The following is a 14,293-nucleotide window of genomic DNA, read 5'->3' as shown; positions in this document are numbered from 1 at the left end:
GGAAAATGGCCCATATGTTTATTTTTTTTTTTTTTTTATTTAAAGAAGAAACCAAAACAATGTACAGTTGACATCTGATGCTTAATGCTATAGAAAAGCAATACAAAAAAAAAAAATCATGAAGAGTGTTTAATTTCAGCTTGTTTTGTTTTTTTTATAAACAAAATATAGCATGCAGTTGCTTCAAACAATGGTATAAAGCTATTCAAAACATCATTCAACATAAATTGTGATAATCGTAATTAATAATCGCAATTACAATTTCAAGGGAATAATCGACAATTATGATTTTTGTCATAATCGTGCAGTCGAAGAACATTCTAGTGATCATCTCTGATTTATATAAATATATAGTTGTGTCCCATGTCTCAAGAAGTTTAAACTTCACATTTACCCTTCTTGAAAACTTCAAACGGCTTAAATATCCATCCTCAATGCGGACACGCGTTTAGGTTGAGTAAGGATAATTCTGTTAAATGCCTAGAGTGACACGAGCCAGGCAGCGAAGGAACTCCTAGTTCCCTCTGTGGGTTGATGTTACTGTTTTACAACGTTTGCTGGATTTTGATACCGGCACCGTGGGCCGGTGGATGGAGGATGAAGGGAGTTTGACGGGGGTGGAGAGCTATTTATGAATGCGCAGGACATGCATCGGCTGTGCGCTCATTAAAACTCCTCTCACGGTGGAGGAGGAATACGGCCCACACCCTCTGCGAGGCTTTCCTCCACTGCAGTCTAGGCCAGAATTCACAAACGAAACATGACTGGGAGCACCGATCCAGGATCAGGCTGTCCCTTATTGTGCGTATAAGCAAAAAAAAATCATTCCAAAGAGGTCAAGCTACTGATAAGAACTATGACTTCATAGACAACTACTTTGGTCAATCATGTTGAGGAAAAGCATTGAAGAGAGCCTCCGAATAACAGATGGAAAAGACAGATTTGCCATTAAAACCAGGTGCAAGAATGTTTCTGTCTTTTTCAGTTATAGGAAATTAAAAAATCTTCAGTGGCAGCTGGGTAATTAGGCCTGTAGATCTTGGATCTTGGCCACTCTCCACTGCTCGCCACAAACTGATTCTCATAAATGAGATCGCCAGGTCAGAGCACCTGTTAGACAGATTGAAAACTTTTCGTTATCAAAGAAAACAGCTTGGCAACATCTTTTCAACAGCAGGACACTGGCCCAGGCCTCTAACACATATGTGGCCAGGAAAATGACCGTTTGAATCATACTGAGATGATTATAATGGCCATGACTACAAATCTACAGTCTTGATAAAAATGCAGATACACAGCAGGTATAAATAATTCTTTTGCACACAATTATATGAAATAAGCCAATAAATTTGGAGTGTTTGCTAACAAGCTTAACTATTCCGCATGCTTTGGGTTATTATTACACTTCAAATCATCTGACTTATTGGAGATGTTGGGTGTTTTTTTCTTTTCAAAGTGATCTCAATATTTCAAAGTGAATCTCAATATTTAATTTTGTGGATGATATAAAAGGAAGAGGGGAAAAAAATTAACACATACTTAAAGTATGGTCACATTACCAAAATTTTATGGGCAAAATAAAGCATATAATTGTGAATAGTATAGCTACCAAAGTCACTTTCAAAACAAGCAGCTTTCTGTTCTTCAATGTGGCAAATTCGTGCGAACAACTTGAATCTGTTGCAAAATCTGTGTGGGGAAATATTAAGTGGATTCCTATTGAAATGACTGGATTTCGCCAGAGGAAATTCAACAAACAATGAAAAATGTGACTGCACCTTTACATTGAACAAAGGAACCAAGTCATCTAGAGATCTGAATATCACACGCACTGCAAAAATGTCTTCTAAATTTGATTTAATTAGCCTTTTTTTAACTTGTTTTTTCAGTAAAAATCCTTAAGCAACACTGCATAACATGTTTATACTTAACATGTTTCACAAATCTATCAAGTAATTTGATTCCTCTCAAATAAAAAAAAAGACCATTTCGATATTTTAAATCAATAATCAGATAAAGTTTTGCTAAAAAATAAACATTTTGCAGTGTAGAGACTTCATCAGCTACCCAGAATGCCTTAAAAACACACTAACAACCACTCAGAACACTATCAAATGCATAGCAACACCCTGACAACCACTGAGTTTGGCACAAGCTTAGCAACACTCACATTTTCTTTAGAAAGCAGAAAATTCAATTTTTTTATTATGAAGTCGACATGAAACTAAAGTGGCAACAGTCTTTTCTTGAAATGGTTTCTTTGTGGGCGTTTTCAGGAATTGATTGTGAATATTGTGGTTTGCTATTGGTCAATCTCAGTTGATCTACTCCTGCCCTTGCCCCCATCATTAGAGAAGAGGAGTGATGATGCTGCAAGAGGAAGAGGAAGTTATAGAGTGCTGCAAATGTGACGTCAAAACCTGGTTCCCTCAAGATATTCCTATGGGTTTTTATAATGGGGTTTTTCAATTTATGAGTAAAATAGGTCTGTGGAAAAGATAACTCGATGATACGTGGATGTTTTGTTCTACAATGTAAATTACACACACCCATATCAAAAACGTGAATTTTGTTGCTGTCATTACTTATTTTAAAAAAATGTATGTTTCTAATAAGTAGCTAGATAGAAAGTTTGGGTGTGTGTAATTTATGTAGTAGAACAAAATTATTGTCAGATTATGTTTTCCATGGACCCAATTTTACTCATGAATTGAAAAACCCCATTATAAAATCCCATAGGAAAATCTCGAACCAATGGCGAATTAGTTTTCCATGTTTTATTTTTTAAATGACGTCACGCCTGCAGCACTCTATTTTGATTAAAGATTATGAAGGCACATGAATTTTTAAAAAACAATGAGCAGCATGGTTAAATCATGTATAATAAATACTACAATACTCCATAAAATAAGAATTGTCAATTTTGATTTCATAGTGACTTTAAGGCACTTTTGAATATTTAAATAATATGCTAATGAAACCTCTACATTATCATATAGAAGTTTGCTTAATCTTCTATATTTTATTACAACAAGTTTAAGATTTACCACACTGTGGTTGGGTTACTTCACATCTAAGAATAAGCCTGATGCACGCTTTGCGAAGGACACAGTCCATTTATCCCATCAACTTGGATCCAAGACAAGTTTTAAAGACACCATCACAATGACCTTATAGTGACTCGGCCACTTGCAGTTGAGGAGTAACATTTCATTACACAGAGAAATGCCCGAGATAGGAGGCAAAATCCCACTTAGCCTTTCATCACAGAAAAGCTCCCCTGGAATCCTAAACAGCCCCCCCAAAAACAATGTGTTCTGAGGCAACAGAGATACGCAGCTAAACCCAACCTGCATCCGCCTGGCGCAGGTGCCTTCTAAGACGCTCAATCCTATTCTTGACGCCCACTCTTGTTTTCCTATCGCCGTGACTACCTGTGAATAGCAATGAGTATCACAGAGAACTAGGACCCTCTGGCAACATGGAAGCCTTCAGCCCTGTGTTTACAACCTCTTTTATAAGGCCTCTTTAGCTTTAGAACGTCAGTCAAAGTCAAAATGTGTTGAGTCTGCCTGCACGGGCTTACCTGCTATAGACTCAACAAGTGTAAGCTTAGAAGGGAGATTTAAAACCTGATGTAGGAAGTGCTGAAGATCTTCAGATGTGTTTAATGTCACTGCTAAAAAAACAGTGTGCATATTACATTCAAAAGTTTGGGATTGATGAGATTTTCAATGTTTTGAAAGAAGTCTCATCAAAAATATAGTTAAAAAAAAAAAGTAGACACATGTAGCAAGACCTTTAAAGGGGTGATATAATGCCATTTTTACAAGATATAAAATAAGTCTCTGATGCCCCCAGAGTGTGTATGTTAAGTTTTAGCTTAAAATACCCCACAGATATAGCATGTTAAATTTGTCACTTTTTGAGGGTGAGCAAAAACGCTCCGTTTTTGTGTGTGTCCCTTTAAATGCAAATGAGCTGCTACTCCTAAGCAGAGGGCGGGGTTTCATGAGCTCCTGTTAGCACAAGTGTTAGCAGCGCCGATTACCTCACGAAGACTCACTGAAAAATGTCAGAAACTGTATGTTCAAACCAAATTCAGACAGTGATGGAGAGATGTAAGAAGAAGTGACAACATGTAGAATGCGACAGGACGTTTGTGAATGGTTAGTTGCTTAATTTATGTAGCTGATGTGGGATATCTTAAAGTCATTGATTATCATATTCTGTCATGATAATCTATAATAAGAACTGTTGTAAAACGCCTACAGAGCCAGAGAATATATGCTGCATAAAGACAGAACAGGTACAGTTTAGTTTAATTACGGTTATAACTTATGTAGGCATCTTGCTTTTATGACATGCTGTTGCATTTGTATGTTCTGTATTGCAATAACATGGCCATACCCCTTTGTTTTGTGTTCTCGGGGCAGGGTTTATGTAAATTTTAGGGTTAGTGATGTCACCAACCCGGGAAGAAGCTCATTGTAGTCCCTACCAGCCGTTTGTTGTAGTCCTTAAAAAGAGAATTCTTTAAAAGAAAATATCTCCCTTTGCTTTGTACTTTGAGCGTTGTAACTTTGCAGATGTTGTTTGTGCTCAAACAGCAACATTACACACTAACTAAAGTTAAAAAAGTGAAATCATAATGAACCACCCCTTTAATAACCAGCATCTTATACTGGCCAAGAAACAGCCACTTAGGGTGCTTTCACACTTGGTTCGATTGCTTGCTATTTGCTTGCATCATCAAAGCAGCAGCTGTTTACTGTCATTTACTGCCATGCTTGGTAATGACAACACAGAAGAAGGTAGCAAAATGCATACATTTGCTCACCTCACTTTTATATTTTGGATTTTGAACCTTTGTTTTCAAAGCATCGGCACATAACGGCACTTGCGTCCATCTGCCGTGGAATGTACTGTGAATGTTCTAAAGAATGTGGGAAACTAGAACAGTAAGTGAGAACACACAGTTTTATCGAATCACAGGTCATCAATAGTGGTTAACTTCTATGATTTAGTACGACTGCATTCATATCAGCAGTGAACCGTAAAGAAGTTCACATGAACCGTACCCCAGACCACCCTTATAATGCGGACTCAGCTACTGTTCGCGGGTGCGCACCAGAATTCAGAAAACAGTGTTCATATAATCCAAATGAACCGAACTCTGACCTCAATCGAACCCGGTGCGCACCAAAAGTGCTAGTGTGAAAGTACCCTAAGGGTATGTAAGGGTGTGTTTACACTTGTAGTTCGGTTCTCTTGGTTCTTTTGGTTCGGACCAAAAAAGAAAACAATTCATTTAGTCCTGTCATTTACGCTGTCATTTTTAAGACTGAACCTAAAGATACAAAGAAAAAATAATAATAATATGTTTGCGACGGAACTTAAAGGATTAGTTCACTTTCAAATTAAAATGTTCTGATAATTTACTCACCCCCATGTCATCCAAGATGTCCATGTCCTTCTCTCTTCAGTCGAAAAGAAATGAAGGTTTTTGATGAAAACATTTCAGGATTTTTCTCCATATAGTGGACTTCAATGGCCTCCAATGGTCTAGAAAAGCTAGTTCAAGATGAGCATTTATGGTTAAAATGTATAAAATTGTAATTTTTTTTTAGAAAATGAGTGATGGTTTCTCTTGATAAGACCCTTATTTCTCGTCTGGGATCACGTAGAATGCTTTGAAGCTGCACTGAAACTGTAATTTTGACCTTCAACTGTTTGGTGCCCATTGAAGTCCACTATAGGGAGAATAATCCTGGAATGTTTTCATCAAAAACCTTAATTTCTTTTCGACTGAAGAAAGAAAGACATGAACATCTTGGATGACATAGGGTTGAGTAAATTATCAGGAAATTTTAGTTTGAAAGTGAACTAATCCTTTAACGAACATCCAAAACAATGCCGTTTTGGGCTGAATGCACTCATTGTATGCATTCTGTCCATTTTAGGGTCATATCTTGTAACATTGTGTCCTTTTTTGGTGAGTTTAGATGTCTTTGATCCATATTGCGTTAATATTTCTGTCAAACTGCACCAGAGTTCATTTGGAAGTGGGCCTAGACCCTTTTCAGCGGTGTGCACCAGGGTTCGGGTGGCAGCGTTCACACTTAAATCAAATGAAGCGCACTAACAGAGCATTCACACTACAGTTCATTTCAATCGAACCAAACCTGCCAAGGATGAACACACCCTTAAAATACCAACTGACATCTAAAGAAACCAATCCCAGTTTTTATATATATATATAATTTTTTATATATATTTTTTTTTCCCCTCTTTCAAAGATTTTAAAATCTTGAAAACTTGTTTCTTAAAAGTGCTTACTTGCTAACTTGCTAACGGACTGATTACATAAACAAAAATAAATAAATGTGTGCTCTTACTCCTGGATGTTGTGTATAGCCAGCCAATCAGATTAGAGTTTAGACTGAGAAGGGACTGTGGGTGTCCGTCAGAGACTAAATCTGTCTTTCACTGCAGTCAAGTCCTATCAGATATGATCTAATCAACAAAAATGCATGTTACTATCAGGTGTAAAGGGTTTGATATTCTTTATTTCACAATGAAAATGAAAAAGAAAATATCTGGTATGAAAGTCCTTTGTAAAAGCAGGCAAGCATAAAAACTGCAGGGCGTGCTGTTAAAGATGCCGCTACTGCCTACCTGTGGACGCCTCTCATCTGCTCTCTGCCAGCTAGAGCCAAGAAATAAACTGCTGCGGATCATCCACACTGTTCTACAGTCTATCAGGCGCTTCATTAGCCATGCAATGAATAAAAGATCAGCGGCAAGAAGGAGGGATAAAAAAAATGTATGTGAGGATGGGAGAGCAAGAGGAATAAGAGAAACTAAAAACGAAGGAAATCTAAAACAGCAGTGGACGAAATTACCTCCAATATGTTCATGATTGAAGCCCAAAGCTCCCTCCCTCGTATTTTCCGCCATCTATAGTGGTGAATATTCTAGATTGGAATGACACTGTCACTGTTATTCCATTACTTTTGGCCCAATCAATAATTTTCTATTGAATTAGGGGGAAAAAAAAATCGCTGGGATGTGCTTGTGTTTCATTAACTTTCATCATCGACAGTGGCTAAAAATTGCCTCACTGGCACACAAAAAGAGCAGCAGAAATTGTCCATTTACAATTTTCCTAGTCATAAAGACATAGAAATTTATTTTTTTGTCTTCTAAAGAGGCAAGGAGGTAAAAGGCTTTATCATGTGCTGAAAGGAGAGAGTGATCAATATTTTATCATAGTCTACGGCCACTACGAAACCTCTCTGGATGTCAAGACGATGACATTAATACATAAGTTCATAAGTTCCATTAAAATAAAATAAAATAAAATAAAATAAAATAAAATAAAATAAAATAAAATAAAATAAAATAAAATAAAATAAAATAAAATAAAATAAAATAAAATAAAATAAAATAAAATAAAATAAAATAAAATAAAATAAAATAAAATAAAATAAAATAAAATAAAATAAAATATCTACAAGCTGCATGACCTGCATGAAAATATCTACAAATATACATTAAACCGCCATGTGACCTTGAGATCTCTTGCTGTCATCTTTACAATGGAGTGCATTCAGCTAAATTTAGGGAGAGATTACCCGTCAAACACGCAAACAGAAGCGTTAACAGTGTGGGGTCTAACAAAGCGCTGTGTAACTTATTTGTAGAAGCAGCAGGAGGGGGGGTGGCATGCACATATTTTTGCACCACACTGTTTCGACGCAACAGCGGCAATCATTTTGCCTCAACTTCCTACTGTTATTTAGTGTCACATATAGCCAGCAGCTAGAACTACATTCTTGTGAAAGTACTGATAAACTTGCTCATGTCTCATCATGACTTTGTTTAATACAATAACAAGAGAAAATTATATGACATTGTACATTTAGTGCCTGAGATGTAACATGGTGTAGTTGTTTTGTATTTGTTTATTATATTATATTATATTATATTATATATTATAGTATTAGTAGAAGTAGTAATAAATAAATAAATACAAATGATTATTACTATTATTATTCATACTACTGCTATTACTACTATATTGTTAATACTCATAATAACTATAATAATAATAATAACACCTTTATTTATTTATTTATTTATTTATTTAGTCTACTACTACTACTACTACTACTACTATAATAATAATAATAATAATAATAATAATAATAATTATACCTGTATTTGGGTCACTGACAAATAAGGTTTTTAAAAGAATAAAAAAAAAAACATAATGGAGATATAATTAATTTTAAAGTTTTATTAAGTGTTAACAATGAGATTTTGTGGTTTTTATAATCAGTTAACACTGCTTTTGTCATTTTTTCAAGGACAAAATTTATCACCAAAAAAGTCATTCGGTTTAACCAAAATTTTGGTTTTGCCGAATGACAATATTTTCAAACAATGCTAACAGGCTGATATCTAGCTAGCTAACAAGAGGACAATCAAACATTATTTTTATATTTAGTATAAGTTTTTAAAATATTACAACATTTTCCATGTTTTATAGCGGTTGCACTGAATGACGATGTTTCGGGACATGCGTATGAGCGAGTGAAAACATGAATTTTTCAAATAGTTAAAAGAGAGTTAGTTACTTTGCTTCATGACCATGTGGTCCTTTGCAGGTGTCTGAATGATGTCACATCCTGTCACATGATACTGACCACATGACTTGAACGAAAAAATGTCCCTTAATATCGGTTACTCCTAATGACATCAATGAAATTAATTTTTCGGACATTCTTTCTCATAACAAAGCAATGACTTCTTTAATACTATTTTGCACCATGTTGATATTTGATGTTATAAAATCATGCCAGAATAAAAAAATATATACATTACATTATAAAGTATTACATGTATTACATACATTATTAATTATATATACATTTATTACATTTTAAGATAATTTAATCACAAATAAATAAAACCATTTTTTCTGTTGTATGTATATATATATATATATATATATTTTTTTTTTTTTTTTTTTTTTTTTTTTTTTGATAGTTGATTGTTGTATGTTTGATCTGCTCTCTTGATTGATTGCCTAAGAAAAATTTCTCCTGAGGGAGATAATAAAATGGAATACTTAATAAAAAAAAATGAAATGGCTGTATTGGCCTTAGGACGGTTAAACCGAATGAGCTTTTGACACTTCAGAATCTTTAAAATACCTTTATATGTAGCAAAAATATAATTAAAACCTTTTGGATTCAAAAAAGAGATTTAGTTGTACTACCTTACATACTTTGGATGTCATATCTTTGTTTTTTATTATTAAGGCCTTTGGACAAAAAAAAGACCTGCCACGTCATTGATCCACTCATTTATTTACACTAATGCAACTACTAATAGTACTACTACTAATAATAATAAAGACCAGTAGTAGTAGTAGTAGTATAAATAAATAAAACCATTTTTTATTTATTTATTTATTTATTAAGTGGATCAAATACAAATATAACTAAACTACCTGAAAACACTTAATTTCAAGAAACCAAAAAGATTTAATAAAGATCCACTGGTGTCACTTAATATGCAGGTCCATTCAGCAGATCTCCCATTTCGGATAAATTCCATCAACCCACATAACAAAAACTGGCCATTTCAATGTTACAGAATCTCCGATCGATACCATACGGTAAACGCTGCCCCATTTCAAATGACACGCTGAGATTATTTATGACAGAAGGCTGCCACCCAATACAACATGTAAAATGGAAAACGCAAGCAACCCGTTTAATGGGACAGTATCCTGATTAACGTAGCATAGCGAGACCTTGAATATGTCAGACATTCATATCTGCATCTACACCATGAGGGTCTTTGAGGTTAGGCTGTTCTCTATTGATCTTTCTGCCATTATGGTTATCATAAAGAGGGCCTCCAGACACATTATGAACATCAGGGGTCACACAAATGAACGCTTCCCATTACTTTATTAGGGACAGTAGTGGGTCACTCCATACCAGCGTGCCCCGAGATCCATCAAGTGCTCCTTCAAAATCCATAATTTGCACATTAGCAAGAGCTTTGTATTCTTTCAGCTGTTTAGTGAGTTGTTAAAAGGGTGTTGCGTCTAAAATATTATCGAAAATAATAATGTGCATGATGTGCTCATTCATGCGTGTGCTTATGTCACCAATATCATAGCGTAATGATAAACAAAAAGCTTTTTAAGCTCTCAAGGTCAGAGAATAGGTCATGAAAGAGCTCATAATAATAATACATGCTACACTGGAAGAGTTTTCTAGATTAATAATGTCAAACAAGACCATTTCTGAATAGAGAGGCGGCAGTTTTCTTTTGATCCGACACCTAAGGCACTCAAAATTGTCAAATTGCACCTGTGCTTCTGTAAATAAATTGGCAGTAAATAAAAGGGGGACTTTGTTTCGACTTCACAAGGTCCATAACTAGCAAACAAAAGTGAAAGCTTTTTTGTCATTGAAAAGGCCTTTAAGCCAATAAGCCTGTCTTCCAAATAGTTTTCAAACAGAAGTAGTTTTGTTATGCATGAGGTCAGTTTGATTTTCTTGCAAGAAGACAGAGCTAACAATTACTAAACCTAAAGCAAAAGAAGAGGAGGCAGCACTGATGCTACTGGATTTTATATGCTTCTTCGAAGGAGTTTTGCTTCTAGTTGTTAAATCAAGTAAAATGAGCTTCAGGTAATTAGGATAAAAGTAATAGGGTAGCTGATTTCCAAATCAATGGGTGCTTGTCGTTTAACTATCCCTCTCCCTTGTTTTAAATATCCATTTTGTTAAGAATGACTGTAAATCCTGTATGTTTGGGGGCTCACAAAGTCCAATGTTGTGTGCCACAAATTAAATAATAATAATAAATAAATACATTTCCTTTACAATAAAGATATTATTATTATTTTAAGGTGTACCTCTGACCTAATAAAAATACAGTGAATGGAATAAAAAATTAACCCTTTGAATGAATGACTGACAGACAGGGAGGCAAATGGAACAAAAAAACGAATGAACTAATGATTAGATAGACAGACAGACAGATAGATAGATAGATAGATAGATAGATAGATAGATAGATAGATAGATAGAATAATGGAACAAACTATAGAACAAACTATAGAACAAACGAAAGAACAAATGAACGATAGATAGAACAAACGAACGATAGAACAAACAAATGAACGATAGATAGATAGATAGATAGATAGATAGATAGATAGATAGATAGATAGATAGATAGATAGAACAACAAACGATAGATATGAATAGAAGGAAAGATAGAAGGAACGAACAATTGATAGAATGAACGAACAAACAAACAAACGAACAATAGATGGATAGAACAAACAATAGATAGATAGATAGATAGACAGAACAAATGAACGAACAAACAATTGATAGAGAGAACGAACGATAGACAGAACAAACGATAGACAGAACAAATGATAGACAGATGAACAAACAATAGATAGATAGATAGATAGATATAACATATGAACAATAGATAAATAGAACAAACGAACGAACAAATGAACTATAGACAGACAGATGGACAGACAGATAGAGAGATAGATAGATAGAACGACAGAACAATTGAACTAACTAAATGATAGAACAAATGATAGAATGAACGAACAAACAAATGAATGAACAATAGATGGATAGAACAAAGGATAGATAGAACAAACGATAGATAGATAGATAGATAGATAGATAGATAGAATGAATGAACAAACAATTGATAGAACGAACGATAGATAGAACAAACGAACGAACAATAGACAGAACAAAAGATAGACAGATGAACAAACAATAGATAGATAGAACAAACAATAGATGATGAACAAACGATAGATAGATGAACAAACAATAGATAGATAGATAGAACAAATGAGCAATAGATAAATAGAACAAACGAACTATAGACAGACAGAGACATAGATAGATAGATAGAACGACAGAACAAATGAACTAACTAAATGATAGAACAAATGATGGATAGATAGATAGATTGAGTGAACGAACAAACAATTGATAGATAGAACGAACGATAGATAGAACAAACGAACGAACAATAGACAAAACAAACGATAGACAGATGAACAAACAATAGATAGAGCAAACAATAGATAGATAGAACAAATGAACAATAGATAAATAGAACAAACAAACTATAGACAGACAGACAGACAGAGATAGATAGATAGATAGATAGATAGATAGATAGATAGATAGATAGATAGATAGATAGATAGATAGATAGATAGAACCACAGAACAAATGAACTAACTAAATGATAGAACAAATAATAGAACGAACGATACAACAAACGAATGATAGACAGACAGACAGACAGACAGATAAATGGATAGATAGAACGATAGATTTAATATGTTCCTCTGACCTCAAAGAAATTGGTAACCCTTCAATAAATGTCATTTTTATTTAAAAAAAAAAAAAAAAAAATAGAAGAACGGATGAAGTTTAATCTATAATCAGCTCTTATAAAACTACTTAAAAATAGTCTCAGCCTGATACCGCAATATTTCTATGTTTCTGAGACCCTGAGGTACACCACATCTGTTAGGAAAGGTTTGATGCTTGCTTAATCTGACATGTTCATGTGACGTCTACAAGCCCAATGAATATTCCATGCTTTTCACAAAGCCCACAGCAAGCATTTCCATATAGTGTCCCTATCTCCATGACCTTTCCCACACGGCTACTACAACCAAGGCAAAAAAATGGCTGATGCAAATGAGATCCTATTGCGTTTCCTTAGATACGCCACTCTGATAATAACCCTCCTCACCTCTCTCAGCCTCTCCTAGCACAACATATGCCATGGATGATTTCACAGCTTCTAACATGGTTTCCAGCAGCCACAGCCAGACAGACTGTGCTGAAATTAGCTGGCCTTGCACATAACCACACCTGCCAGAACAAAAGGCAACTTAGGAGTCACAGATCGTGAAGCATAAGAAACCACAAATCTGAGTATTGATGATCCGCAAATGCTTACTCAACATTTTGCCTAGGGAAAAGGCAACAAACTCTCTCTTCTCAGTTCCTGCTCAAGAAAGAAAGTTTGATCATCATATAAGGAGTGTAATTATGGATCCATTTGTGCCCTGAAGCTATTGTTTGATTACCTGAGAGCATCAATCAAGCAGGCAGGAGAGCGATGTAAAAAGGGAAAAAACATCCTTCTACGCACAGCGACGAGCACAACACATCAGTATACTAGAGCCCGTTTGAATTTCCATTAAAATGTTCTTCAATGAGGACCTATTTTTCATAGCTTTTCCATCTATCAGCAGGTACGTGACATTGCTGATGGCTTTTATGGGTGCCGATTTGCAGCGGGCGCTTTACTTTGAAAACGATTTCTGTAAAGCTTCTGTAAAGCTAATTGAGCTTCGGAGATCTTTGCAAAGTACCGCCATTTAGATTTCGGGGAGGCATTTTCAACCAGGCCTATCTGAAACTGTTGTTAATCCACTCTTTTTTTAATCACACATGAAATTAGGCTCTCAGACACCGGTCTATAGACAGAAAGACCCTCGGGATGGCTGAATGGAGACCGAATGGTCAATCAACAATAGAGTGTGCGTCTTGTTTTCTAGTGCTATTCACCGATGAATTCCCCTTTTCATTACCAAGGACACGTTCACAGCAGCAGAATACGGTTTTCAGTCCTGGATTCGAGTCTTTAAAAGGGTTATGTTCACACACATTCCCGAATTCTATAACCGAACTCATACCTGTACATTTTCAGGACTCACAACCGCATTCTCGCTTGTCTGTCACGTCGTACAGCGCGAGAGAGTCCCTCTGCTAAGGGGTTTCGTGCGTGGTTTCGCTTTCTGTAACTTACAGTGATGGAGTTATGAGCTGTGTGTCGTCTGAAGGTTCTAGATCCAGTCACTGTTCTCCACCGGAGCTGCTCCCGTCAGTTTTGTGTTCACTGCGCGACTCAAATGCTGTGTCATGCGCGAGACGCTGCAAATGTGCTACGGTTAAAGAGTTAGTTCACCAAAAAATGAAAATTCTGTCATTAATTACTCACCCTCATGTCGTTTCACACCTGTAAGACCTTCATTCATCTTCGAAACACAAATTAAGATATTTTTTATAAAATTCGATGGCTCAGTGAGGCCTGCATTAAAAGCAAGATAATTTTCAAACGCCCAGAAAGGTACTAAACACAAATTTAAAACAGTTCATGTGACTACAGTGGTTCAACCTTGTTAGGAAGCGAC

General features: G+C 35.3%; 1 protein-coding gene across 6 annotated transcripts in view; it reads right to left on the bottom strand.

Moving 5' to 3' along the window:
• The window catches only part of ntrk3a (neurotrophic tyrosine kinase, receptor, type 3a), a 264,992-nt gene that overhangs the window by 245,250 nt on the left and 5,449 nt on the right, over positions 1-14,293 (bottom strand). Inside the window, exon 1 of one of the 6 annotated variants that reach the window (XM_048157760.1) lies at positions 13,909-14,018. The exons of 4 other annotated variants lie outside the window; for them this stretch is intronic. Coding sequence is in view for 1 of the 2 variants with exons in the window: in XM_048157759.1 (XP_048013716.1) it covers positions 13,796-13,803 (8 nt within the window). In the remaining variant the exon portion in view is untranslated. One more of the 6 variants, XM_048157759.1, reaches the window with a different exon arrangement.

This window comes from Megalobrama amblycephala, linkage group LG15, assembly GCF_018812025.1.
Source record: "Megalobrama amblycephala isolate DHTTF-2021 linkage group LG15, ASM1881202v1, whole genome shotgun sequence".
Lineage (NCBI taxonomy): Eukaryota > Metazoa > Chordata > Actinopteri > Cypriniformes > Xenocyprididae > Megalobrama > Megalobrama amblycephala.
This window is presented reverse-complemented; position numbering and strand designations above follow the sequence as displayed.